Here is a 25,547-nt window from a genome sequence, read left to right as displayed (position 1 = left end):
GAGACAGGCCGGTAGGACTGGGGCCAAAGCAGTTGGTGTCTTCTTTCTTCTTCTGCAGGGGTTTTCAGCTCAGCAGTCTTCGGTAAGTTGCAGGAATCTAAATTCTTAGGTTCAGGGGAGCCCTTAAATACTAAATTTAAGGGCATGTTTAGGTCTGGGGGGTTAGTAGCCAATGGATACTAGCCCTGAGGGTGGGTACGCCCTCTTTGTGCCTCCTCCCAAGGGGAGGGGGTCACATTCCTATCCCTATTGGGGGAATCCTCCATCTGCAAGTTGGAGGATTTCTAAAAGTTAGAGTCACTTCAGCTCAGGACACCTTAGGGGCTGTCCTGACTGGCCAGTGACTCCTCCTTGTTATTCTCATTTTCTCCGGCTTTGCCGCCAAAAGTGGGGGCCGTGGCCGGAGGGGGCGGGCAACTCCACTAGCTGGAGTGTCCTGCGGTGCTGGCACAAAGGGGTGAGCCTTTGAGGCTCACCGCCAGGTGTTACAGCTCCTGCCTGGGGGAGGTGATAGCATCTCCACCCAGTGCAGGCTTTGTTACAGGCCACAGAGTGACAAAGGCACTCTCCCCATGTGGCCAGTAACATGTCTCGAGTGTGGCAGGTTGCTAGAACCAGTCAGCCTACACGGGTAGTTGGATTAGGTTTCAGGGGGCACCTCTAAGGTGCCCTCTGGGGTGTATTTTACAATAAAGTGTACACTGGCATCAGTGTGCATTTATTGTGCTGAGAAGTTGGATACCAAACTTCCCAGTTTTCAGTGTAGCCATTATGGTGCTGTGGAGTCCGTGTTTGACAGACTCCCAGACCATATACTCTTATGGCTACCCTGCACTTACAATGTGTAAGGTTTGGCTTAGACACTGTAGGGGCACAGTCCTCATGCACTGGTGCCCTCACCTATGGTATAGTGCATCCTGCCTTAGGGCTGTAAGGCCTACTAGAGGGGTGACTTATCTATACTGCATAGGCAGTGTGAGGTTGGCATGGCACCCTGAGGGGAGTGCCATGTCGACTTAGTCATTTTCTCTCCACCAGCACACACAAGCTGGCAAGCAGTGTGTCTGTGCTGAGTGAGGGATCCCTAGGGTGGCATAAGATATGCTGCAGCCCTTAGAAACCTTCCCTGGCATCAGGGCCCTTGGTACCAGAGGTACCAGTTACAAGGGACTTACCTGGATGCCAGGGTGTGCCAATTGTGGAATCAAAAGTACATGTTAGGGAAAGAACACTGGTGCTGGGGCCTGGTTAGCAGGCCTCAGCACACGTTCAATTCAAAACATAGAATCAGCAAAGGCAAAAAAATCAGGGGGTAACCATGCCAAGGAGGCATTTCCTTACAGTGGTCTTTCCACACCACAGGCTGACTGCAATCCTTCATCCGGCGTGGGACTTCAACTGCATCCTCCAGAAACTCTTCACTAACTCCAGGGCTGCATTGCTGATCGTCTTGGTTGATGGTGAGACAAACACCTGCATCCACAGACAGGTGGGTAGTGGCTCCTACCACGACCGGACACTCCAACGTAAACTGGACTTGGTCCCATTCTTCTTCAGGTCTTCCTTTTAAGGAATCCACCGCTGGTTTCTTGCAGTCTTGTCTGGATGTTGCAATATCCTTGCCTCTTTTGGTGGGTTGGGAAAAAACCCCAGTAACTTACCTCTTTCTTCCTGGTCGCTGGAGTAGGGGTGGGGCACTCTGGTTCTTAGCTCCCCAAGCTCCCCTCTACCAATTCCACGTCCTTGGGTGGGGACCCGACATTTGATTCCAAACCCCCAACCCCTGCCCCCGAGCTTCATTATTGCCTATTTCTTTTCATAGTTTTATATTGCTTTTTATGCTTCTGACTGCTACTGTACATATATAGTGTGTTATTTACCTCCTATTGCCTCACTAGTGTTTTAATACTGTGTTACTATTATAAAGAGCCTTTATTTTCATAACATTGAGTGTTTTCTTTTGTGTGTAAGTGCTGTGTGACTATAGTGGTATTGCAGAGCTTTGCACGTCTCCTAGATAAGCCTTGCCTGCTCATCCAAAGCAACCTCTAGAGAGCCTGGCTTCTAGACACTGCCTACACTTCACCAAGAGGGGATACCTGGACCTGGTATAAGGTGTTAGTACCAATGGTATCTGTAGGAAGTTGGCTCTGTATGTGCTATTTCAAAGTAAGGAATAGCATGCACAGAGTCCAAGGGTTCCCCTTAGAGGTAAAATAGTGGTAAAAAGAGATAATACTAATGCTCTATTTTGTGGTAGTGTGGTCGAGCAGTAGGCTTATCCAAGGAGTAGTGTTAAGCATTTGTTGTACATACACAGACAATAAATGAGGTACACACACTCAGAGACAAATCCAGCCAATAGGTTTTGTATAGAAAAATATCTTTTCTTAGTTTATTTTAAGAACCACAGGTTCAAATTTAACATGTAATATCTTGTTTGAAAGGTATTGCAGGTAAGTACATTAGGAACTTTGAATCATTTCAATTGCATGTATACTTTTCAAGTTATTCACAAATAGCTATTTTAAAAGTGGACACTTACTGCAATTTTCACAGTTCCTGGGGGAGGTAAGTTTTTGTTAGTTTTACCAGGTAAGTAAGACACTTACAGGGTTCAGTTCTTGGTCCAAGGTAGCCCACCGTTGGGGGTTCAGAGCAACCCCAAAGTTACCACACCAGCAGCTCAGGGCCAGTCAGGTGCAGAGTTCAAAGTGGTGCCCCAAAACGCATAGGCTTCAATGGAGAGAAGGGGGTGCCCCGGTTCCAGTCTGCCAGCAGGTAAGTACCCGCGTCTTCGGAGGGCAGACCAGGGGGGTTTTGTAGGGCACCGGGGGGGACACAAGCCCACACAGAAATTTCACCCTCAGCGGCGCGGGGGCGGCCGGGTGCAGTGTTAGAACAAGCGTCGGGTTCGCAATGGAAGTCAATGAGAGATCAAGGGATCTCTTCAGCGCTGCAGGCAGGCAAGGGGGGGCTTCCTCGGGGAAACCTCCACTTGGGCAAGGGAGAGGGACTCCTGGGGGTCACTTCTGCAGTGAAAGTCCGGTCCTTCAGGTCCTGGGGGCTGCGGGTGCAGGGTCTTTTCCAGGCGTCGGGACTTAGGTTTCAGAGAGTCGCGGTCAGGGGAAGCCTCGGGATTCCCTCTGCAGGCGGCGCTGTGGGGGCTCAGGGGGGACAGGTTTTGGTACTCACAGTCGTAGAGTAGTCCGGGGGTCCTCCCTGAGGTGTTGGTTCTCCACCAGCCGAGTCGGGGTCGCCGGGTGCAGTGTTGCAAGTCTCACGCTTCTTGCGGGGAGATTGCAGGGTTCTTTAAAGCTGCTCCTTTGGATAAAGTTGCAGTCTTTTTGGAGCAGGTCCGCTGTCCTCGGGAGTTTCTTGTCGTCGTCGAAGCAGGGCAGTCCTCAGAGGATTCAGAGGTCGCTGGTCCCTTTGGAAGGCGTCGCTGGAGCAGAGTTCTTTGAAAGGCAGGAGACAGGCCGGTGAGTTTCTGGAGCCAAGGCAGTTGTTGTCTTCTGGTCTTCCTCTGCAGGGGTTTTCAGCTAGGCAGTCCTTCTTGTTGTTGCAGGAATCTAGTTTCTAGGTTCAGGGAGAGCCCTTAAATACTAAATTTAAGGGCGTGTTTAGGTCTGGGGGGTTAGTAGCCAATGGCTACTAGCCCTGAGGGTGGGTACACCCTCTTTGTGCCTCCTCCCAAGGAGAGGGGGTCACATCCCTAATCCTATTGGGGGAATCCTCCATCTGCAAGATGGAGGATTTCTAAAAGTTAGAGTCACCTCAGCTCAGGACACCTTAGGGGCTGTCCTGACTGGCCAGTGACTCCTCCTTGTTATTCTCATTATTTTCTCCGGCCTTGCCGCCAAAAGTGGGGGCCGGGGCCGGAGGGGGCGGGCAACTCCACTAGCTGGAGTGTCCTGCGGTGCTGTGACAAAGGGGTGAGCCTTTGAGGCTCACCGCCAGGTGTTACAGCTCCTGCCTGGGGGAGGTGTTAGCATCTCCACCCAGTGCAGGCTTTGTTACTGGCCTCAGAGTGACAAAGGCACTCTCCCCATGGGGCCAGCAACATGTCTCTAGTGTGGCAGGCTGCTGGAACCAGTCAGCCTACACAGATAGTCGGTTAAGTTTCAGGGGGCACCTCTAAGGTGCCCTCTGTGGTGTATTTTACAATAAAATGTACACTGGCATCAGTGTGCATTTATTGTGCTGAGAAGTTTGATACCAAACTTCCCAGTTTTCAGTGTAGCCATTATGGTGCTGTGGAGTTCGTGTAAAACAGACTCCCAGACCATATACTCTTATGGCTACCCTGCACTTACAATGTCTAAGGTTTTGCTTAGACACTGTAGGGGCACAGTACTCATGCACTGGTACCCTCACCTATGGTATAGTGCACCCTGCCTTAGGGCTGTAAGGCCTGCTAGAGGGGTGTCTTACCTATACTGCATAGGCAGTGAGAGGCTGGCATGGCACCCTGAGGGGAGTGCCATGTCGACTTACTCATTTTGTTCTCACTAGCACACACAAGCTGGTAAGCAGTGTGTCTGTGCTGGGTGAGGGGTCTCTAGGGTGGCATAATATATGCTGCAGCCCTTAGAGACCTTCCCTGGCATCAGGGCCCTTGGTACCAGAGGTACCAGTTACAAGGGACTTATCTGGGTGCCAGGGTGTGCCAATTGTGGAATCAAAAGTACAGGTTAGGGAAAGAACACTGGTGCTGGGGCCTGGTTAGCAGGCCTCAGCACACTTTCAATTCAAAACATAGCATCAGCAAAGGCAAAAAGTCAGGGGGTAACCATGCCAAGGAGGCATTTCCTTACACAACCCCCCCCCCAAACGAAAGAGGATGAGACTAACCTTTCCCATGAGAGTCTTCATTTTCTAAGTGGAAGAACCTGGAAAGGCCATCTGCGTTGCCATGGGCAGTCCCAGGTCTGTGTTCCACTATAAAGTCCATTCCCTGTAGGGAGATGGACCACCTCAACAGTTTTGGATTTTCACCTTTCATTTGCATCAGCCATCTGAGAGGTCTGTGGTCAGTCTGAACTAGGAAGTGAGTACCAAAGAGGTATGGTCTCAACTTCTTCAGGGACCAAACCACAGCAAAGGCCTCCCTCTCAATAGCACTCCAACGCTGCTCCCTGGGGAGTAACCTCCTGCTAATGAAAGCAACAGGCTGGTCAAGGCCATCATCATTTGTTTGGGACAAAACTGCCCCTATCCCATGTTCAGAGGCATCTGTCTGCACAATGAACTGCTTAGAATAATCTGGAGCTTTTAGAATTGGTGCTGAGCACATTGCTTGTTTCAGGGTGTCAAAGGCCTGTTGGCATTCCACAGTCCAGTTCACTTTCTTGGGCATTTTCTTGGAGGTGAGTTCAGTGAGGGCTGTCACAATGGATCCATATCCCTTCACAAACCTCCTGTAATACCCAGTCAAGCCAAGGAATGCCCTGACTTGAGTCTGGGTTTTTGGAGCTACCCAGTCCAGAATAGTCTGGATCTTGGGTTGGAGTGGCTGAACTTGGCCTCCACCTACAAGGTGGCCCAAGTAAACCACAGTTCCCTGCCCTATCTGGCATTTGGATGCCTTGATAGAGAGGCCTGCAGATTGCAGAGCCTTCAAAACCTTCTTCAGGTGGACCAGGTGATCCTGCCAGGTGGAGCTAAAGACAGCAATATCATCAAGATAAGCTGTGCTAAAGGACTCCAAACCAGCAAGGACTTGATTCACCAACCTTTGGAAGGTGGCAGGGGCATTCTTTAAACCAAAGGGCATAACAGTAAACTGATAATGCCCATCAGGTGTGGAGAATGCTGTTTTCTCTTTTGCTCCAGGTGCCATTTTTATTTGCCAGTACCCTGCTGTCAAGTCAAAGGTACTTAAGAATTTGGCAGCACCTAATTTGTCTATGAGCTCATCAGCTCTAGGAATTGGATGGGCGTCTGTCTTGGTGACAGAGTTGAGCCCTCTGTAGTCCACACAAAACCTCATCTCTTTCTTTCCATCTTTGGTGTGAGGTTTGGGGACTAAGACCACTGGGCTAGCCCAGGGGCTGTCAGAGCGCTCAATTACTCCCAATTCCAGCATCTTGTGGACTTCCACCTTGATGCTTTCCTTAACATGGTCAGACTGTCTAAAAATTTTGTTTTTGACAGGCATGCTGTCTCCTGTGTCCACACCATGGGTACACAGGTGTGTCTGACCAGGGGTTAGGGAGAAGAGTTCAGGAAACTGTTGTAGGACTCTCCTACAATCAGCTTGCTGTTGGCCAGAGAGGGTGTCTGAGTAGATCACTCCATCTACTGAGCCATCTTTTGGGTCTGATGACAGAAGATCAGGGAGAGGTTCACTCTCTGCCTCCTGATCCTCATCTGTTACCATCAACAGATTTACATCAGCCCTGTCATGGAAGAGCTTAAGGCGGTTCACATGGATCACCCTCTTGGGGCTCCTGCTTGTGCCCAGGTCCACCAGGTAGGTGACCTGACTCTTCCTTTCTAGCACTGGGTAAGGGCCACTCCATTTGTCCTGAAGTGCCCTGGGAGCCACAGGCTCCAGAACCCAGACTTTCTGCCCTGGTTGGAACTCAACCATTGCAGCCTTTTGGTCATACCAAAACTTCTGGAGCTGTTGGCTGGCCTCAAGGTTTTTGCTTGCCTTTTCCATGTACTCTGCCATTCTAGAGCGAAGGCCAAGTACATAGTCCACTATGTCCTGTTTAGGCTCATGAAGAGGTCTCTCCCAGCCTTCTTTAACAAGAGCAAGTGGTCCCCTTACAGGGTGGCCAAACAGAAGTTCAAAGGGTGAGAATCCTACTCCCTTCTGTGGCACCTCTCTGTAAGCGAAAAGCAGACATGGCAAGAGGACATCCCATCTCCTTTTGAGCTTTTCTGGGAGCCCCATGATCATGCCTTTTAATGTCTTGTTGAATCTCTCAACTAAGCCATTAGTTTGTGGATGGTATGGTGTAGTGAATTTGTAAGTCACCCCACACGTGTTTTAGGTATGCTGACATGAAGTTGGTACCTCTGTCAGACACCACCTCCTTAGGGAAACCCACTCTGGTAAAGATACCAATGAGGGCCTTGGCTACTGCAGGGGCAGTAGTCGACCTAAGGGGAATAGCTTCAGGATACCTAGTAGCATGATCCACTACTACTAGGATATACATATTTCCTGAGGCTGTGGGAGGTTCTAGTGGACCAACTATGTCCACACCCACTCTTTCAAAGGGGACCCCCACCACTGGAAGTGGAATGAGGGGGGCCTTTGGATGCCCACCTGTCTTACCACTGGCTTGACAGGTGGGGCAGGAGAGGCAAAACTCCTTAACCTTGTGGGACATATTGGGCCAGTAGAAGTGGTTGACTAACCTCTCCCAAGTCTTGGTTTGTCCCACATGCCCAGCAAGGGGAATATCATGGGCTAAGGTCAGAATAAACTCTCTGAACGACTGAGGCACTACCACTCTCCTAGTGGCACCAGGTTTGGGGTCTCTGGCCTCAGTGTACAGGAGTCCATCTTCCCAATAGACCCTATGTGTTCCATTTTTCTTGCCCTTGGACTCTTCAGCAGCTTGCTGCCTAAGGCCTTCAAGAGAGGGACAGGTTTCTTGTCCCTTACACAGCTCCTCCCTTGAGGGTCCCCCTGGGCCTAAGAGCTCAACCTGATCAGGTTCAAGCTCCAAAGGCTCAGTTCCCTCAGAGGGCAGAACTTCTTCCTGAGAAGAGAGGTTCTCTTTCTCTGACTGTGTTGCAGTTGGTTTCCCAACTGACTTTCCTTTTCTCTTGGTAGGCTGGGCCTTTCTTCCAGACTCCAGCTCTACTTTTTCACCCTGTGCCTTGCATTGTGCTCTTGTTTTTACACACACCAGTTCAGGGATACCCAGCATGGCTGCATGGGTTTTTAGTTCTACCTCAGCCCATGCTGAGGACTCCAGGTCATTTCCAAGCAGACAGTCTACTGGGATGTTTGAGGAGACCACCACCTGTTTCAGGCCATTGACCCCTCCCCATTCTAAAGTTACTATTGCCATGGGATGTGCTTTAGTCTGATTGTCAGCGTTGGTGACTGTATAGGTTTTTCCAGTCAGGTATTGGCCAGGGGAAACCAGTTTCTCTGTCACCATGGTGACACTGGCACCTGTATCCCTCAGGCCCTCTACACTTGTCCCATTAATAAAGAGCTGCTGCCTGTATTTTTGCATGTTAGGCGGCCAGGCAGCTAGTGTGGCTAAATCCACCCCACCCTCAGAGACTAGAGTAGCTTCAGTGTGGACCCTGATTTGCTCTGGGCACACTGTTGATCCCACTTGGAGACTAGCCATTCCAGTGTTACCTGGATTGGAGTTTGGAGTGGAACTTTTCTTGGGACAGGCCTTGTCTCCAGTTTCGACACCAGGCCTTCTTGGGATCAAAGTTTTTACCCTTGTACCCAGGATTGTTTTGTGAAGAGGCTCTGGGCCCACCCTCCTGTGCAGGTTTTTGGGGGCCTGTAGAAGACTCTTTACTATTTTTATTTTTGGCTGTCTTACCACCCTTCCCCTGGGGAGGTTTTGTGACCCCTTTCTTTTGGTCACCCCCTGTGGAAGTTTTGGACACCCTAGTCTTGACCCAATGGTCCGCCTTCTTTCCCAATTCTTGGGGAGAAATTGGTCCTAGGTCCACCAGATGCTGATGCAGTTTATCATTGAAACAATTACTTAATAGGTGTTCTTTCACAAATAAATTGTACAGCCCATCATAATCATTTACACCATTTCCTTGAATCCAACCATCTAGTGTTTTTACTGAGTAGTCTACAAAGTCAACCCAGGTCTGGCTCGAGGATTTTTGAGCCCCCCTGAATCTAATCCTATACTCCTCAGTGGAGAATCAAAAGCCCTCAATCAGGGTACCCTTCATGAGGTCATAAGATTCTGCATCTTTTTTAGAGAGTGTGAGGAGTCTATCCCTACACTTTCCTGTGAACATTTCCCAAAGGAGAGCACCCCAGTGAGATTTGTTCACTTTTCTGGTTTCACAAGCCCTCTTAAAAGCTGTGAACCATTTGGTGATGTCATCACCATCTTCATATTTAGTTACAATCCCTTTGGGGATTTTCAACATGTCAGGAGAATCTCTGACCCTAGTTATGTTGCTGGCACCATTGATGGGTCCTAGGCCCATCTCTTGTCTTTCCCTTTCTATGGCTAGGATCTGTCTTTCCAAAGCCAATCTTTTGGCCATCCTGGCTAACTGGATGTCCTCTTCACTGGAGTTATCCTCAGTGATTTCAGAGTTGTTGGTCCCTCCTGTGAGGGAACCAGCATCTCTGACTATTATTTGTGGAGTCAGGGCTTGAGAAGCCCTGTTCTCCCTAGATAGGACTGGTGGGGGGGAATCACCCTCCAAGTCACTATCATCATCCTCTGTGTTGCCATCCTCAGAGGGGTTGGCTCTTTCAAACTCTGCCAACAGCTCCTGGAGCTGTAGTTTGGAAGGTCTGGAGCCCATTGCTATTTTCTTTAGTTTACAGAGTGACCTTAGCTCTCTCATCTGTAGATGGAGGTAAGGTGTGGTGTCGAGTTCCACCACATTCACATCTGTATTAGACATTATGCTTCTAAAAGTTGGAATACTTTTTAAGAAACTAAAACTAGTTCTAGGTTCTAATTCAAACTTTTACCAAACTTTTAAACTCTAAAAGAAAATGCTAACAGGGACTAACACAAGGCCCTAGCAGGACTTTTAAGAATTTAGAAAACTTTTCAAATTGCAAAAATCAATTTCTAATGACAATTTTGGAATTTGTCGTGTGATCAGGTATTGGCTGAGTAGTCCAGCAAATGCAAAGTCTTGTACCCCACCGCTGATCCACCAATGTAGGAAGTTGGCTCTGTATGTGCTATTTCAAAGTAAGGAATAGCATGCACAGAGTCCAAGGGTTCCCCTTAGAGGTAAAATAGTGGTAAAAAGAGATAATACTAATGCTCTATTTTGTAGTAGTGTGGTCGAGCAGTAGGCTTATCCAAGGAGTAGTGTTAAGCATTTGTTGTACATACACATAGACAATAAATGAGGTACACACACTCAGAGACAAATCCAGCCAATAGGTTTTGTATAGAAAAATATCTTTTCTTAGTTTATTTTAAGAACCACAGGTTCAAATTTAACATGTAATATCTTGTTTGAAAGGTATTGCAGGTAAGTACATTAGGAACTTTGAATCATTTCAATTGCATGTATACTTTTCAAGTTATTCACAAATAGCTATTTTAAAAGTGGACACTTACTGCAATTTTCACAGTTCCTGGGGGAGGTAAGTTTTTGTTATTTTTACCAGGTAAGTAAGACACTTACAGGGTTCAGTTCTTGGTCCAAGGTAGCCCACCGTTGGGGGTTCAGAGCAACCCCAAAGTTACCACACCAGCAGCTCAGGGCCGGTCAGGTGCAGAGTTCAAAGTGGTGCCCCAAAACGCATAGGCTTCAATGGAGAGAAGGGGGTGCCCCGGTTCCAGTCTGCCAGCAGGTAAGTACCCGCGTCTTCGGAGGGCAGACCAGGGGGGTTTTGTAGGGCACCGGGGGGGACACAAGCCCACACAGAAATTTCACCCTCAGCGGCGCGGGGGCGGCCGGGTGCAGTGTTAGAACAAGCGTCGGGTTCGCAATGGAAGTCAATGAGAGATCAAGGGATCTCTTCAGCGCTGCAGGCAGGCAAGGGGGGGCTTCCTCGGGGAAACCTCCACATGGGCAAGGGAGAGGGACTCCTGGGGGTCACTTCTGCAGTGAAAGTCCGGTCCTTCAGGTCCTGGGGGCTGCGGGTGCAGGGTCTTTTCCAGGCGTCGGGACTTAGGTTTCAGAGAGTCGCGGTCAGGGGAAGCCTCGGGATTCCCTCTGCAGGCGGCGCTGTGGGGGCTCAGGGGGGACAGGTTTTGGTACTCACAGTCGTAGAGTAGTCCGGGGGTCCTCCCTGAGGTGTTGGTTCTCCACCAGCCGGATCGGGGTCGCCGGGTGCAGTGTTGCAAGTCTCACGCTTCTTGCGGGGAGATTGCAGGGTTCTTTAAAGCTGCTCCTTTGGATAAAGTTGCAGTCTTTTTGGATCAGGTCCGCTGTCCTCGGGAGTTTCTTGTCGTTGTCGAAGCAGGGCAGTCCTCAGAGGATTCAGAGGTCGCTGGTCCCTTTGGAAGGCGTCGCTGGAGCAGAGTTCTTTGGAAGGCAGGAGACAGGCCGGTGAGTTTCTGGAGCCAAGGCAGTTGTTGTCTTCTGGTCTTCCTCTGCAGGGGTTTTCAGCTAGGCAGTCCTCCTTCTTGTTGTTGCAGGAATCTAATTTCTAGGTTCAGGGAGAGCCCTTAAATACTAAATTTAAGGGCGTGTTTAGGTCTGGGGGGTTAGTAGCCAATGGCTACTAGCCCTGAGGGTGGGTACACCCTCTTTGTGCCTCCTCCCAAGGGGAGGGGGTCACATCCCTAATCCTATTGGGGGAATCCTCCATCTGCAAGATGGAGGATTTCTAAAAGTTAGAGTCACCTCAGCTCAGGACACCTTAGGGGCTGTCCTGACTGGCCAGTGACGACTCCTTGTTATTCTCATTATTTTCTCCGGCCTTGCCGCCAAAAGTGGGGGCCGGGGCCGGAGGGGGCGGGCAACTCCACTAGCTGGAGTGTCCTGCGGTGCTGTGACAAAGGGGTGAGCCTTTGAGGCTCACCGCCAGGTGTTACAGCTCCTGCCTGGGGGAGGTGTTAGCATCTCCACCCAGTGCAGGCTTTGTTACTGGCCTCAGAGTGACAAAGGCACTCTCCCCATGGGGCCAGCAACATGTCTCTAGTGTGGCAGGCTGCTGGAACCAGTCAGCCTACACAGATAGTCGGTTAAGTTTCAGGGGGCACCTCTAAGGTGCCCTCTGTGGTGTATTTTACAATAAAATGTACACTGGCATCAGTGTGCATTTATTGTGCTGAGAAGTTTGATACCAAACTTCCCAGTTTTCAGTGTAGCCATTATGGTGCTGTGGAGTTCGTGTAAAACAGACTCCCAGACCATATACTCTTATGGCTACCCTGCACTTACAATGTCTAAGGTTTTGCTTAGACACTGTAGGGGCACAGTGCTCATGCACTGGTACCCTCACCTATGGTATAGTGCACCCTGCCTTAGGGCTGTAAGGCCTGCTAGAGGGGTGTCTTACCTATACTGCATAGGCAGTGAGAGGCTGGCATGGCACCCTGAGGGGAGTGCCATGTCGACTTACTCATTTTGTTCTCACTAGCACACACAAGATGGTAAGCAGTGTGTCTGTGCTGGGTGAGGGGTCTCTAGGGTGGCATAATATATGCTGCAGCCCTTAGAGACCTTCCCTGGCATCAGGGCCCTTGGTACCAGAGGTACCAGTTACAAGGGACTTATCTGGGTGCCAGGGTGTGCCAATTGTGGAATCAAAAGTACAGGTTAGGGAAAGAACACTGGTGCTAGGGCCTGGTTAGCAGGCCTCAGCACACTTTCAATTCAAAACATAGCATCAGCAAAGGCAAAAAGTCAGGGGGTAACCATGCCAAGGAGGCATTTCCTTACAGTATCCATCACACACCAGACCAGATTCCTACAATCACCAACACTGGGTGCACTTCAGAAGAGGAAGTTGTGAGGAGTAGGCTCTCTCTCACTACCATCAACCGCTCACAGACCGAGTTGCTTATACTCACAGCTAAGTGCAGTGGGCTGACTGGAATGGTGCTTTCCACATCCTCCAAACAGTTAAAGGACATTTCCAGGAGCTGAAAAGATAGATAATGAACACTGTGAACCCTCAAGGAACCTGAAACAATGAGGCTCTTAGACTGCATGTCACGTTGTTGAAGAAGGAAGCAACAGTGGGAGACAAGGACAAAGGAACTTCTCTGAAAGTAGGCATTTGGTAGGTGAATATTGTATCTTTAGAAATCAACAACACAACTAAAGTCAGAAAGCAGTTGCAGGTACACATTTATAACAGCAAAACACTTAGTAGAGATGACTGCTGAGGAGCCAAATATAAGTGTAATTGTTGTGCCTGCTACTTAGGACTGTCACTGGAGCACGGCTGCATTTCTATTGCTGCTGTACAAATGGGGTATGCTTGGAACAGTACTCGAAGATGACGCAAGGTCCATGACCGAGCGACTGAGAATTCCTGGTGGGTGTTAGGGTGTGTTTGACAGCAGGTTGCATAGATGCACCAGGTCTGGGACTAATATTGCAATGGCAACAGTTTCAGATTCAAACACTCATGTTCGAGAGTAAGGAAGCACTTACCAGTTCAAGGTTCTGTCTGTTTCCATAGGCAGCTGCATAGTGTACCGCAGTGTATCCCTGCTTGTCTCGGAGGGAAGGGTCAGCACCATTGTCCAGCAAAAACTCTAAACAACTGCAGACAGAACAAAGTGGTATCAGACGTGCACCAGCATATGAGATCCAGCAGACAATCACGATTTTCAGACATAACAATGAACGTTTTCAGCAATGTCAAATCAGGGAAATCGGAATTAGGCAATCACTCAAACTTAACACTAAGACTCGTTTCAGAGAAGCTGAGACCCTATCCCTGCTCTGTAGAAGCTAATTTCACTGAACAATATACTATGTTTGAAAGAACTATGTTCTCTTTTGTCACTCACATCTCTTATTTATAGACCCTCATCCTGATTTCAACTCCCACCTGGAGCTCCAAACCACACAACTGAACAGGAGTATCTGGTTGATACATTTTACCATTAAAAAACAGAACCCTAGTTAGTGAAAATTATGTACACGCATAATACCCCAAGCAGAGACATTCCTTTCAAGTTCGGGGAAATGTCTACTTTAGCAGTGTTTCTGTACCAGCAATTTGATATGCTTCTCAAACTTTGGCTAAAACAAACTTGCCCCAATAATGTCCTGTAGTATAAAGAAGTTTTCTTTTCAGCCTTCCCCACTGCTGCGGTACCTCATAATCTCAAGCATGTTCCCAAAAATGAGCTATTTACTGATGTTTACACCCGTATGACAAAGGTAACAGTGGGGTTGGAGGAATTTAGGGTGCATAGTTTCCTAATAATGCAGATAAATGGAGAACGATGTTCGCACACAAGCACTCACAAAAAGGCCTCCTTCTGCCGAGATTCTTTTAGCATCTCTTCGTCTGACTCATGACCATTTGCTGACTGGACCTCGGCTCTGAGAGGTAAAAGATCTTTATTAGAAATACAAGTAATGGGTAGAGGGTAAGACAATGCTACTCAATGCAAGCTCACATATGATGCATTCCTCGCTACAGCTGCACAAAATTACTGATTGCTGCACGTGTTCATCAGGCCAGTTTAACAACTGCAAGAAATCTTTGCACATCAAGTTTAGATCCTTTTGTCTTTACTCTCCTCTAGATAATTATTGGTTGAAGAACTATGTTGCTTTAAGCTTTGCTGCTTATCAACATGCTTAGATTAAATAATGCAAATCGGCTTAAATAACAATACTCAAATCAGCACCAGTCTAGTTTCATCTATTGATCTGAGAGAAGGGGGGGGTGCTTTCATGATTAAGGAGATTCTTCAGCTCTTCAAGCAGTATTCAAGAAACTGAAAGCCCACAGAAACAGGGAAACTAGTTTCTATCACTTTGTTTGCAACACATCCACTCAGAATTAGAAACTGTGAACACAACAATGATACCTAAAACTCCTACCTTCTGTAAGTATCTGATGCAGCAGAGTAGTGTAATGGCGAACAGCCTTTACTGTCCACCTCGTTAATACTGGCTCCGGCAGTGACCAGTGTCACTGTACACTGATAGCTCCCGTTAGCAGCTGCGTAGTGCAATGGAGTCCTGCAGGGACAGAAGTGAACAGCATATTAAAATCACAAAAAATAGCAAGACCCAAAGCAAATAGAGATTCTTGGCATAGAGCTACATGAACCTCCTTCATTAAAGCCTAACCTAAAGAGCCCACCATCAGAGGATTACACAAAACCTTCTTCATCATCAAAGTCTGTAATGGAATAAGGGGTATGCGTCATCAAAGCTACAGCTGAAAGGGCTAAATGACTCAGGATTGCATGTGATCTTCATTAACGCCAACCTAAAATGAGTGCTAATCCAAAATTAGATTATGTTCCAACTTCTTCATCAAAGCTTTAGTTGTAAAGGGCCAACTATTACTTAAGATTACATGACAATCTTCAACTTCAGATTTAAAGGGGCCAGCAGCCAAAAGATTACAGGTGATCTCCATCATCAAAGCCAAACTTAAAAGGGTTCTTTGTCAAAGTGAAATCCTGAGGAAAAAATGGGGGATCTCCTTTGTCAAAACAAACCTAAAAGGGTGTACTGCCAAAGGTTCATTTGGGATCTTCTTCATCAAATCCAAACCTGAAAAAGGTAGTTTGTCAAAGGAGGTCCTGTGCAATCTTGTGACAAATCCTAACTTTAAAAGCCTCTGCATCATCATCATTTGGGGTCTGCTTCATAAAAGCTTAAATTAAAAGGGCTAACTGTTACAGGATATAATGAGGCTTTCTTCGTCAATACATACTGTATACGTGTCCACAGTCAAAGTATTACATGGGCCTCTTATTTGTCAAAGCACACCTTAAAATGCTTCACTGCCAAAGAATTATCTGGCTCCTTCATCACAGCCCAATCTAAGGACACCCCTGGGGGTCTGACACAAATTTGACTCATTAGAGCCCTGTGTGCTTCAGGAATATACTTGGTCACAATCTATATCAGCAAGATCTTTAAAAGGCAACACAACACACAATATATGAACGTTGCTATTGGTGATTTTTACATCAATGTGACAGCCTTCATCTGAAAAGATAGCCCCCCCCCCAAAAAAAAACTTTCATTCGCAGCTGGCGCTATTTATTTCACTGTAAGTTTATGCTAAACTGGTTGTTTCTAATGTTACAACCAGTTGAATTCTGAAACAGAAACACAAATCAATAGCTTTACCGACAGTAGTGTGCACAGCATCACTAACACAGCTGGAGTACATTTTAGTGTAGAAGAAAACACTGTCAGTATCAGAGGGATTGTTACTCCCCTGAACATCACTTTCGTTATAGCTCTTATTGTAGTAGTTCTTTCTGGTTGTGTCCAATGAGCCAGAAGGATCCCATACTTTTCTTCCACATCAAAGATTCCAGGATTATTTTAAAGGCATAGTACTGAGTTGGCAATGCTGGTTGTCTGCAGGCAGGGGGCTTTAAACAGAGGGGGAGGGGGGCGCTCTGGCCAAAAGAATAATTATGCATATGTTTTGTTTTAAGCAGAAAATAATCTATTATATTTTTAAAAAAGGTAACAGAACTTAACTGCAATGTTTAAATATGCCAATACATATTTAAACATTGCCAACTTATCAGAATAATTGTGAAAAATTCTGCTGATGGGGACCAGATGTTTTTTTCCCCCGGGGTGGGGTTGGTAGGGGGGCGGCCCACAGCATTAAAAAGTTTGAAAACCTCTGGTGTAAGGCCTTCATAAGGCCCTTTGATTGATCAATCTATGTTAAACTTAGTAACAGCGTGATAGTCAGCTAGCATAGGACTCCTTTGCAAACCAGTGCTTTAATGACAAGGGAAGAGTTGCTCAGCATATTCAATGGTCCTATTGACCGTGGAGGTTTATAGGACCCCCTCAGAACCTAACCTTCAAGTGTCTCCCCTATTCTTACCAACCAGGCGGTTTTAAAGTTATTTTAATGGGTTTTCTTATCTCTCCTCTAAGATCGTGTTGTAAGTCATTTTACACTAGGAGTGCCTTGTGAAGTATCTATAATCTACATACGTTTAGCAAAGCTTATTCTGGAATTTCAAACTGAAATATATAATGCCTGCTGGATTAACTGCAAATTTGAAAGATAATAAAACAGAGCTTGGTGATAGAACAAAGCCTTTTTTTTATTTTTTTAAATGAGCAATCCGTTGGATGATCTTATACGAAGCCACCTATCTATGTGGTGTACCAGTGTAAGGGGTCACCATGAAGATAGTTCAGGGCGACCCTTATTGTCTGTCAGGGGTTAAAGTAATAACCCTAAAAGCTCTCCTTTTGTGGGAGTGTGGGCGAGCAATTAGTCTTATCAGAGGATAGTGTTAAACATTTATTGCAGTCTTTGAAGTCCCTGGCCTTTGTATGCAGGTTTACTAGCCACCGTGTTGGCAGAGATGATAACACCTCGTGCCAGAGCAGGAATTCTTTCTGAACTCGGAGAGCAGGGGGGTCAGAAACTGGTCTGTGGTGGAAGGCTGGTCAATACCAGTAGTCACCACACTAGAGGACTAGGAGGTTTCAGGGACCACCTCTGGCATGTATTTATTAATACATGCACCATTAATACATGCCCCTTGAGAAACCTACCAACTACTGGTGTGGTGACTATTTTCCCACTAGTCTGCCTCCAAAGGACAAGTTTCTGACCTCCAGGGGTGAGAGCTTTTGCTCTTGGGAGGACAGGAACAAAGTCTGCTGTGGCAGGTGTGTGACACTTTGTTGGAGTTGAGTTTAAGGTGGTTGGCTGTCATCCAGGCAGCGGTGTCGAGGAGTGCAGTGTGTAGGTTGGATTTGGCGTTGTTGGGGTCGCGGGTGAGGGAGAAGATGAGTTGAGTGTCATCAGCGTATGAGAGGGTGGTGATGCCGTGGGGTTTGACGATGTTGGCTAGTGGGGTCATGTAGATGTTAAAGAGTGTGGGGCTGAGGGAGGAGCCTTGTGGAACTCCGCAGGTGATTTTGGGGCGGGGGATTGGAAAGGGGGGAGACAGACATTTTGGGTTCTGTCGGTGAGGAAGGTGGTGAGCCAGTCCAGGGCTTTGTGTCTTATTCCGGCGTCGTGAAGGCGTGTGCGGAGTGTGTGGTGGCAGACAGTGTCAAAGGCTGGAGTATGAGTGCTACAGTCTCGCCCATGTCGACTCTGGATCTGATTTCGTCGGTGCATGCAATGAGAGCGGTTTCTGTGCTGTGGTTCTTGCGGAACCCAGATTGGGAGGGGTCGAGTGTGTGGTTTGTCTCGAGGAAGTGGGATAGGTGGGAGTTGACTATTTTTTCCGTGACCATGGCTGGGAATGGGAGGAGGGAGATGGGGCGGTAGTTGGAGAGGTCGTCTGGGTCGGCTTTGGGTTTTTTGAGGAGCGCGGTGACTTCTGCATGTTTCCAGAGGTCTGGGAAGGTGGCGGTTACAAATGAGGTGTTGATTGTGGCTCGGAGTATGGGGGCGATGGCGGGGCTGGCTCTGTTGTATATTTGGTGGGGGCATGGGTCGGAGGGGGAGCCAAAGTGAATGGAGTTCATTGTGTTTTCAGTTTCTTCGTCGGTGGTGGGGGCCCAGGTGGTGAGTAAGTTGGGGGGGGGTTTGTGTTGGGTGGATGGAGGGTGCGTGTGGAGGGTGTGTGTGGTGTGAAGCTGTTGTGTATGTCCAGGATTTTGCGATGGAAGTGATTTGAGAGGGAGTTGCAGAGGGTTTGTGTATGCGTGGGGTCTCAGTTGCTGGCTTTGGGTTTGGAGAGCTCTTTGATGATGGTAAAGAGTTCTTTGCTGCTTTGGGAGCTGTTGTCAATGCATTCCTTGTGTGTTCTTTTGGCGGTGCGTATGAGTTGGTGATGGATGCGTGTGGTGGTTTTGAGGGTGGCGAAGTTGGTGGTGGTGGGTTCTTGTCTCCAGGTTCTCTCTGCTTTGCGGCATTTGCATTTGGACTCGTGGAGTTCAGTGGTGAACCATGGGGCGTTCTTGATATTGCGGGTGGTGATGTTTTTTCTGAGGGGCGCGAGATCGTCGGCACAGGTGGTGATCCATTTGTTGAGGTTGTGTGCGGCGGTGTTGGGGTCGGTTATGTTGGTGGTCGGATTGTGTCAGTTGGGAGTTCAGGAGCTCAGTGGGGATCTTGTCCCACATGCGGTAGGGGTGGTGTGTTGGTGTGTGTGGGTGGTTTGTTGCAGGAGAAGTGGACGCACTGGTGATCTGTCCATTGGAGTTTGGTGGTGTGGGTGTAGGCGACGTGTTGGCTTGAGGTGAAAATTGCGTCTAGTGTGTGTCCAGCCAAGTGGGTGGGGGCTGTGACCAGTTATTTGAGTCCTAGGTTGGTGAGGTTGTCCAGGAGGGAGGAGTTGTGGTCGTGAGGGTTTTCCAGGTGGAAGTTGAAGTCGCCGAGGAGTATGTAGTCTGTGGAGGTGAGAGCGTGCGTGCTGATGGTGTCAACGATGGTGTCACAGAATGGGGGGGCGTGGTCCTGGGGGTCTGTATATGAGTGTGCCTCAGAGGGTGGTGGTGTTGTTAATGTGGATGAGGAAGTGCATGTGTTCTGCGTTGTTGAGGGTGTCGAGGGTGTTGGTGGTGACCTTGATGGTGTCTCTGTGAAGGATGGCGATGCCGCCTCCTGGTTTGTTGAGGCGGTCTTTGCGTTGGAGTTTGTAGCCCTCCGGGGTGGCTATGGCTATGTCTGGTTTGGATGTGAGGTTTGTCCATGTTTCTGTGAGGAAGACTGTCGGTGAGTGTGATGTGATGAGGTCCCAGAGTTCTATGGCATGTTTGTGTAGGGACCGGGTGTTTAGTAGCAGATAGCTGAGGTTGTTGCGGGTAGTGTGGTTGTTCTGGTCAGAAACAGTGGGAAGGCACAATAACAGACACAATGCACAAAATAGAGTACAGCGGAAGACAGAAGGTAAAGAGATCTGGTCAAACAGTGGGTAGGCGCAATAGCAGAAACATAATGCACAGGGTAGAGCACTTACCAGCGTTGCGTCGCTGGACACCAGGGATGAGGAGGGGGAGGGGGGGGCTTCGAACCTGCGATCGGTCGCGTGGGCAGGGGGAAGCGGCGCAGCAAGGTGGTGCTGTCGGCGCAGGGGAGTGAGCCCTTAACACTACACTCTGATAAGCCTACTGCTCGACCACACTACCACAAAATAGAGCATTAGAATTATCTAATTTTGCCACTATCAACCTCTAAGGGGAACCCTTGGACTCTGTGCACACCATCTCTCACTTTGAGATAGTATATACAGAGCCAACTTCCTACACTTATCCCCACCACAGAACCGCCCATGGAACTACTGGGGCCCATATCAAACATATTTGATTGGCAAAGAGACGGGTGAGTCTGAAAGTGATAACTAGAATAGCTATGTGTGGGAACTAAGACTTAAGTAATGTCTCACTGGGTGCTTGGTGTAAGTTTTGTATTAGTGTAAACATCTATGTGAAAAGGCACTGGAGCACCACGGAGATTCCCACGCACGTCACTATTCATGGTACTGGCTGAGGGGGGAGGTGGGACGTGTGCTAGCCAATGGACTATGGTTCTAGTAATACAGATGTGATGCCATAATAAGCATACTTTTGGTCATGAAATGCTGTAATGCATTATTTGTCTCATTTTTTTTGTAAACCGTAGAAAATTGTAATTATTTTTTTTTTTTAAAGTAGTCATCTAGGGGCGTAGTGACCTCATGGGTAAGTAGCCCACTTTTTACAACCCCTCACTCTCCTTAATGCCCCTAAATAAAGTATTTAATGGATTTCCCCGACACCAGGGCTTCAGATTTTGACAGAAACAAAAGGAGTGGACATAAGAAGAATGCTAATGGGAGACTGAGGAGCATGCCTGACAAGGCAACAACCCTGCCAGTTTGCCTGCTGCACCCAGCACTCATGGAGAAACAGAGTAGTCCTGCCGTTGTGCAGACTCCAAGAAACCCGGAGATCTGAAACGTGCTTTGCAAATACCCAGAAGAAACTCCCTTGGAGCAGAGGAGCTGCTTCCATGCATCTACAGGCATCTCTTGTAAGGTCTGGTACTATGCCCCGTTGGTCATCAGGCCCTCCGAGAGATCAACGAGCCAGGAGAAGGCTGTCTGGAGCCTAGACCAGCCCCACCACTCCACCTAAATCCTGAGATGCTGCCCATCACCCGGAGACTCCCTGCACCTATACCTGAGGTACTGGCCCTCTTACACCAACCAAGGCTTATTGGTGGTCCAATCCGCACTCCAAAACACCCAAAGCAGACCTACCCTAGAGGAATGTCAGGATCTACAAGATCACTCAGCAGAGTGGCCCACTGCCCCATTTCCCTTCTCTAGGGTACCAGGACCCAGAGCCAGTCTCTGACCACCGCAACTCAACACCTGAAAGCACCTCTGCACCAGAGCCCAGCGGCCTGAGACTGAGGGAGTCAATGGTGCCCACAGAGTCCTGAGGCCCTCTGAGCTGAGCCCACTCTTTGGTTTAGGAAGACTACACTCCCAGTCGCCACCTGCAGCCCCTTTCTGCAGGCCCCCTCTACCGTGACAGAAACCCAATGCCCACTGCACTTCTGCACCCAGCCGCCCTAGACCACGGAGAAGAGGACCACTGGTGTCCCTACGTCCTGAGGTTTGTGAGAGCGGAGCCCACTTGTTGGTTCAGTTGGACTGGCCCCCAGTCCACACCTGCAGCCTCTTTCTGTAAGCCCCCCCCCCCCCCTACTGCAACTGCCACCGGTGACAGAAACCAGACAGTCCAACATTCCTCTGCACCCGGGCACCCCAGACTGTGGACAAAAAGACCACTGGTGTTCCTACATCCCCCAAGCCTCGTAAGACTTGAGCCCACTTGTTGGTTCAGTCGGACCGAACACCCAGTGTAGGAAATTGGCTCTGTATGCACTATTTCAAAGTAAGGAATAGTAGGCACAGAGTCCAAGGGTTCCCCTTAGAGGTAAGATAGTGGCAAAAAGAGATAATACTAATGCTCTATTTTGTGGTAGTGTGGTCGAGCAGTAGGCTTATCAAAGGAGTAGTGTTAAGCATTTGTTGTACATACACACAGGCAATAAATGAGGAACACACACTCAGAGACAAATCCAGCCAATAGGTTTTGTTATAGAAAAATATATTTTCTTAGTTTATTTTAAGAACCACCGGTTCAAATTCTACATGTAATATCTCATTTGAAAGGTATTGCAGGTAAGTACTTTTGGAACTTTGAATAATTACAGTAGCATTTATACTTTTCACAAGCGGACCTGCTCCAAGAAAGGCTGCAACTTTGTTTCCAGCAGCTTGAAAGAACCCTGCAAGCTCCCCGCAAGAAGCGTGAGACTTGCAACACTGCACCCGGCGACCCCGACTCGGCTGGTGGAGATCCAACACCTCAGGAGGGACCCCAGGACTACTCTGATACTGTGAGTACCAAAACCTGTCCCCCCTGAGCCCCCACAGCGCCGCCTGCAGAGGGAATCCCGAGGCTTCCCCTGACCGCGACTCTTTGAATCCAAAGTCCCGACGCCTGGGAGAGACCCTGCACCCGCAGCCCCCAGGACCTGAAGGACCGGACTTTCACTGGAGAAGTGACCCCCAGGAGTCCCTCTCCCTTGCCCAAGTGGAGGTTTCCCCGAGGAACCCCCCCCTTGCCTGCCTGCAGCGCTGAAGAGATCCCGAGATCTCTCATAGACTAACATTGCGAACCCGACGCTTGTTTCTACACTGCACCCGGCCGCCCCCGCGCTGCTGAGGGTGAAATTTCTGTGTGGGCTTGTGTCCCCCCCGATGCCCTACAAAACCCCCCCTGGTCTGCCCTCCGAAGACGCGGGTACTTACCTGCAAGCAGACTGGAACCGGGGCACCCCCTTCTCTCCATTCTAGCCTATGTGTTTTGGGCACCACTTTGAACTCTGCACCTGACCGGCCCTGAGCTGCTGGTGTGGTGACTTTGGGGTTGCTCTGAACCCCCAACGGTGGGCTACCTTGGACCAAGAACTGAACCCTGTAAGTGTCTTACTTACCTGGTAAAATTAACAAAAACTTACCTCCCCCAGGAACTGTGAAAATTGCACTAAGTGTCCACTTTTAAAACAGCTATTTGTCAATAACTTGAAAAGTATACATGCAATTTTTATGATTTAAAGTTCCTAAAGTACTTACCTGCAATACCTTTCGAATGAGATATTACATGTAGAATTTGAACCTGTGGTTCTTAAAATAAACTAAGAAAATATATTTTTCTATACAAAAACCTATTGGCTGGATTTGTCTCTGAGTGTGTGTACCTCATTTATTGTCTATGTGTATGTACAACAAATGCTTAACACTACTCCTTGGATAAGCCTACTGCTCGACCACACTACCACAAAATAGAGCATTAGTATTATCTATTTTTACCACTATTTTACCTCTAAGGGGAACCCTTGGACTCTGTGCATGCTATTCCTTACTTTGAAATAGCACATACAGAGCCAACTTCCTACATTGGTAGATCAGCGGTGGGGTACAAGACTTTGCATTTGCTGGACTACTCAGCCAATACCTGATCACACGACAAATTCCAAAATTGTCATTAGAAATTGATTTTTTGCAATTTGAAAAGTTTTCTAAATTCTTAAAAGACCTGCTAGGGCCTTGTGTTAGATCCTGTTTAGCATTTCTTTTAGAGTTTAAAAGTTTGTAAAAGTTTGAATTAGATTCTAGAACCAGTTTTAGATTCCTAAAAAGTATTCCAACTTTTAGAAGCAAAATGTCTAGCACAGATGTGACTGTGGTGGAACTCGACACCACACCTTACCTCCATCTCAAAATGAGGGAGCTAAGGTCACTCTGTAAAATAAAGAAAATAACAATGGGCCCCAAACCTACCAAAATACAGCTCCAGGAGCTTTTGGCAGAGTTTGAAAAGGCCAACCCCTCTGAGGGTGGCAACTCAGAGGAAGAGGATAGTGACTTGGAGGAAAATTCCCCCCTACCAGTCCTATCTAGGGAGAACAGGGTCCCTCAAACCCTGACTCCAAAAATAATAGTCAGAGATGCTGGTTCCCTCACAGGAGAGACCAACACCTCTGAAATCACTGAGGATAACTCCAGTGAAGATGACCCCCTGTTAGCCAGGATGGTCAAAAGATTGGCTTTGGAAAAGCAGCTCCTAGCCATAGAAAGGGAAAGAAAAGAGATGGGCCTAGGTCCCATCGATGGTGGCAGCAACTTAAATAGGGTCAGAGATTCTCCTGACATCCTAAAAATCCCCAAAGGGATTGTAACTAAATATGAAGATGGTGATGACATCACCAAATGGTTCACAGCTTTTGAGAGGGCTTGTGTAACCAGAAAAGTAAACAGATCTCACTGGGGTGCTCTCCTTTGGGAAATGTTCACTGGAAAGTGTAGGGATAGACTCCTCACACTCTCTGGAAAAGATGCAGAATCTTATGACCTCATGAAGGGTACCCTGATTGAGGGCTTTGGATTCTCCACTGAGGAGTATAGAATTAGATTCAGGGGGGCTCAAAAATCCTCGAGCCAGACCTGGGTTGATTTTGTAGACTACTCAGTAAAAACACTAGATGGTTGGTTAACTGGAAATGAAGTGTGTGACTATGTTGGGCTTTATAATTTGTTTATGAAAGAACACATTTTAAGTAACTGCTTCAATGAAAAGTTGCATCAGTATCTGGTAGACCTAGGTCCAATTTCTCCCCAAGAATTGGGAAAGAAGGCAGACCACTGGGTCAAGACTAGGGTAACCAAAACTTCCACTGGGGGTGACCAAAAGAAAGGGGTTACAAAAACTCCCCAGGAGAAAGTGGGTGACACTAGAAACAAAGAAAAAGAGTCCTCTGTAGGCCCCCAAAAACCAGAACAGGTGGGTGGGCCCCAAGACACAACCCAAAACAAGGGTGGGTACCAGGGTAAGAACTGGGATGCCACTAAGGCATGGTGCCACAACTGTAAACAGTCTGGGCACCACACCAAGGACACTTCTTGTCCCAAAAACAAACCCCAGAACAAGATTCCAGGGGTAACCAGTGTAGCCATGGGAGATGACTCCTCAGATGAGGAGGTCTTCATAGCCTTCAACTGGAAACAGGGCCCAACAGGTGAGTTGGAGATTCCAGAGGGAAGTAGACACTTCCACCACCTACTGGTGAATGGCATCCCAACCACTGCCCTGAGAGACACTTGTGCCAGTCACACTATTGTGCATGACAGGCTGGTGCTCTCAAACCAGTACATCCCAGGTGAGACTGCCAGGGTAAGAGTTAGCCTAGACAGGGTCACTAAGAGGCCTGTGGCTTTAGTACCCATAGAAGTGGGTGGCACTCTTAGCTGGAGAAGGGTAGTAGTCAGTACAGACCTCCCCCTTGATTGTCTCCTTGGAAATGACTACCCAGAGGTTAGTCAGAGCCCAAGAGAGGAACTGGTCCAGTGCCAGTCCTCTCCCAAGGATTCTGGAAGTCCTGCCTCTGCAGTAAATGCCAGCAGGCCCCAGAAGAAGAAGAAAAGAAAACAGAGTAGGAAGGGTGGACAACCTTTAGCCAAGGTTACAGCAAGCCAAGGAGATTCTGCTCCAGTAGGGGAGAACTCCAAAAATGGCCCTGATAAAGTCCAACCTGACCCACAAGAAGTCCTGGCTAGTCAGGCAACTGTTAAACCTGAGTGGGTGGCTCCTCAGCTAACAGAAGAAAGAGTGGAAGAAGGGTGTTTACTACAAGATGTGGTAACCCCCCACTCTAATACAGCAGACAGGCAACCTGAACCCAAAGAGGCCTATAACTTAGCCCCTTCCCTTTTAGGTGAAGAGCTAAAGGT

The 25,547-nt window shown here is 48.2% G+C and overlaps 1 protein-coding gene across 4 annotated transcripts in view; it reads right to left on the bottom strand.

Annotated features, from left to right (window-relative positions):
• Positions 1-25,547, bottom strand: part of ANKRD52 (ankyrin repeat domain 52) — a 664,467-nt gene that overhangs the window by 455,759 nt on the left and 183,161 nt on the right. For all 4 annotated transcript variants that reach the window (XM_069230557.1, XM_069230556.1, XM_069230555.1 and 1 more), the window contains 4 exons: positions 14,680-14,820; positions 14,095-14,172; positions 13,270-13,381; positions 12,681-12,752 (listed from right to left, as the gene is read on the bottom strand). In XM_069230557.1, the coding sequence (XP_069086658.1) occupies positions 12,681-12,752; positions 13,270-13,381; positions 14,095-14,172; positions 14,680-14,820 (403 nt within the window). The remainder of the gene's footprint in view (positions 1-12,680; positions 12,753-13,269; positions 13,382-14,094; positions 14,173-14,679; positions 14,821-25,547) is intronic.

Source organism: Pleurodeles waltl, chromosome 4_2, assembly GCF_031143425.1.
Source record: "Pleurodeles waltl isolate 20211129_DDA chromosome 4_2, aPleWal1.hap1.20221129, whole genome shotgun sequence".
In the NCBI taxonomy this organism is placed as follows: Eukaryota; Metazoa; Chordata; class Amphibia; order Caudata; family Salamandridae; genus Pleurodeles; species Pleurodeles waltl.
The sequence above is the reverse complement of the archived record's forward strand: the minus strand, read 5'-3'. Positions and strand labels throughout refer to the sequence as shown.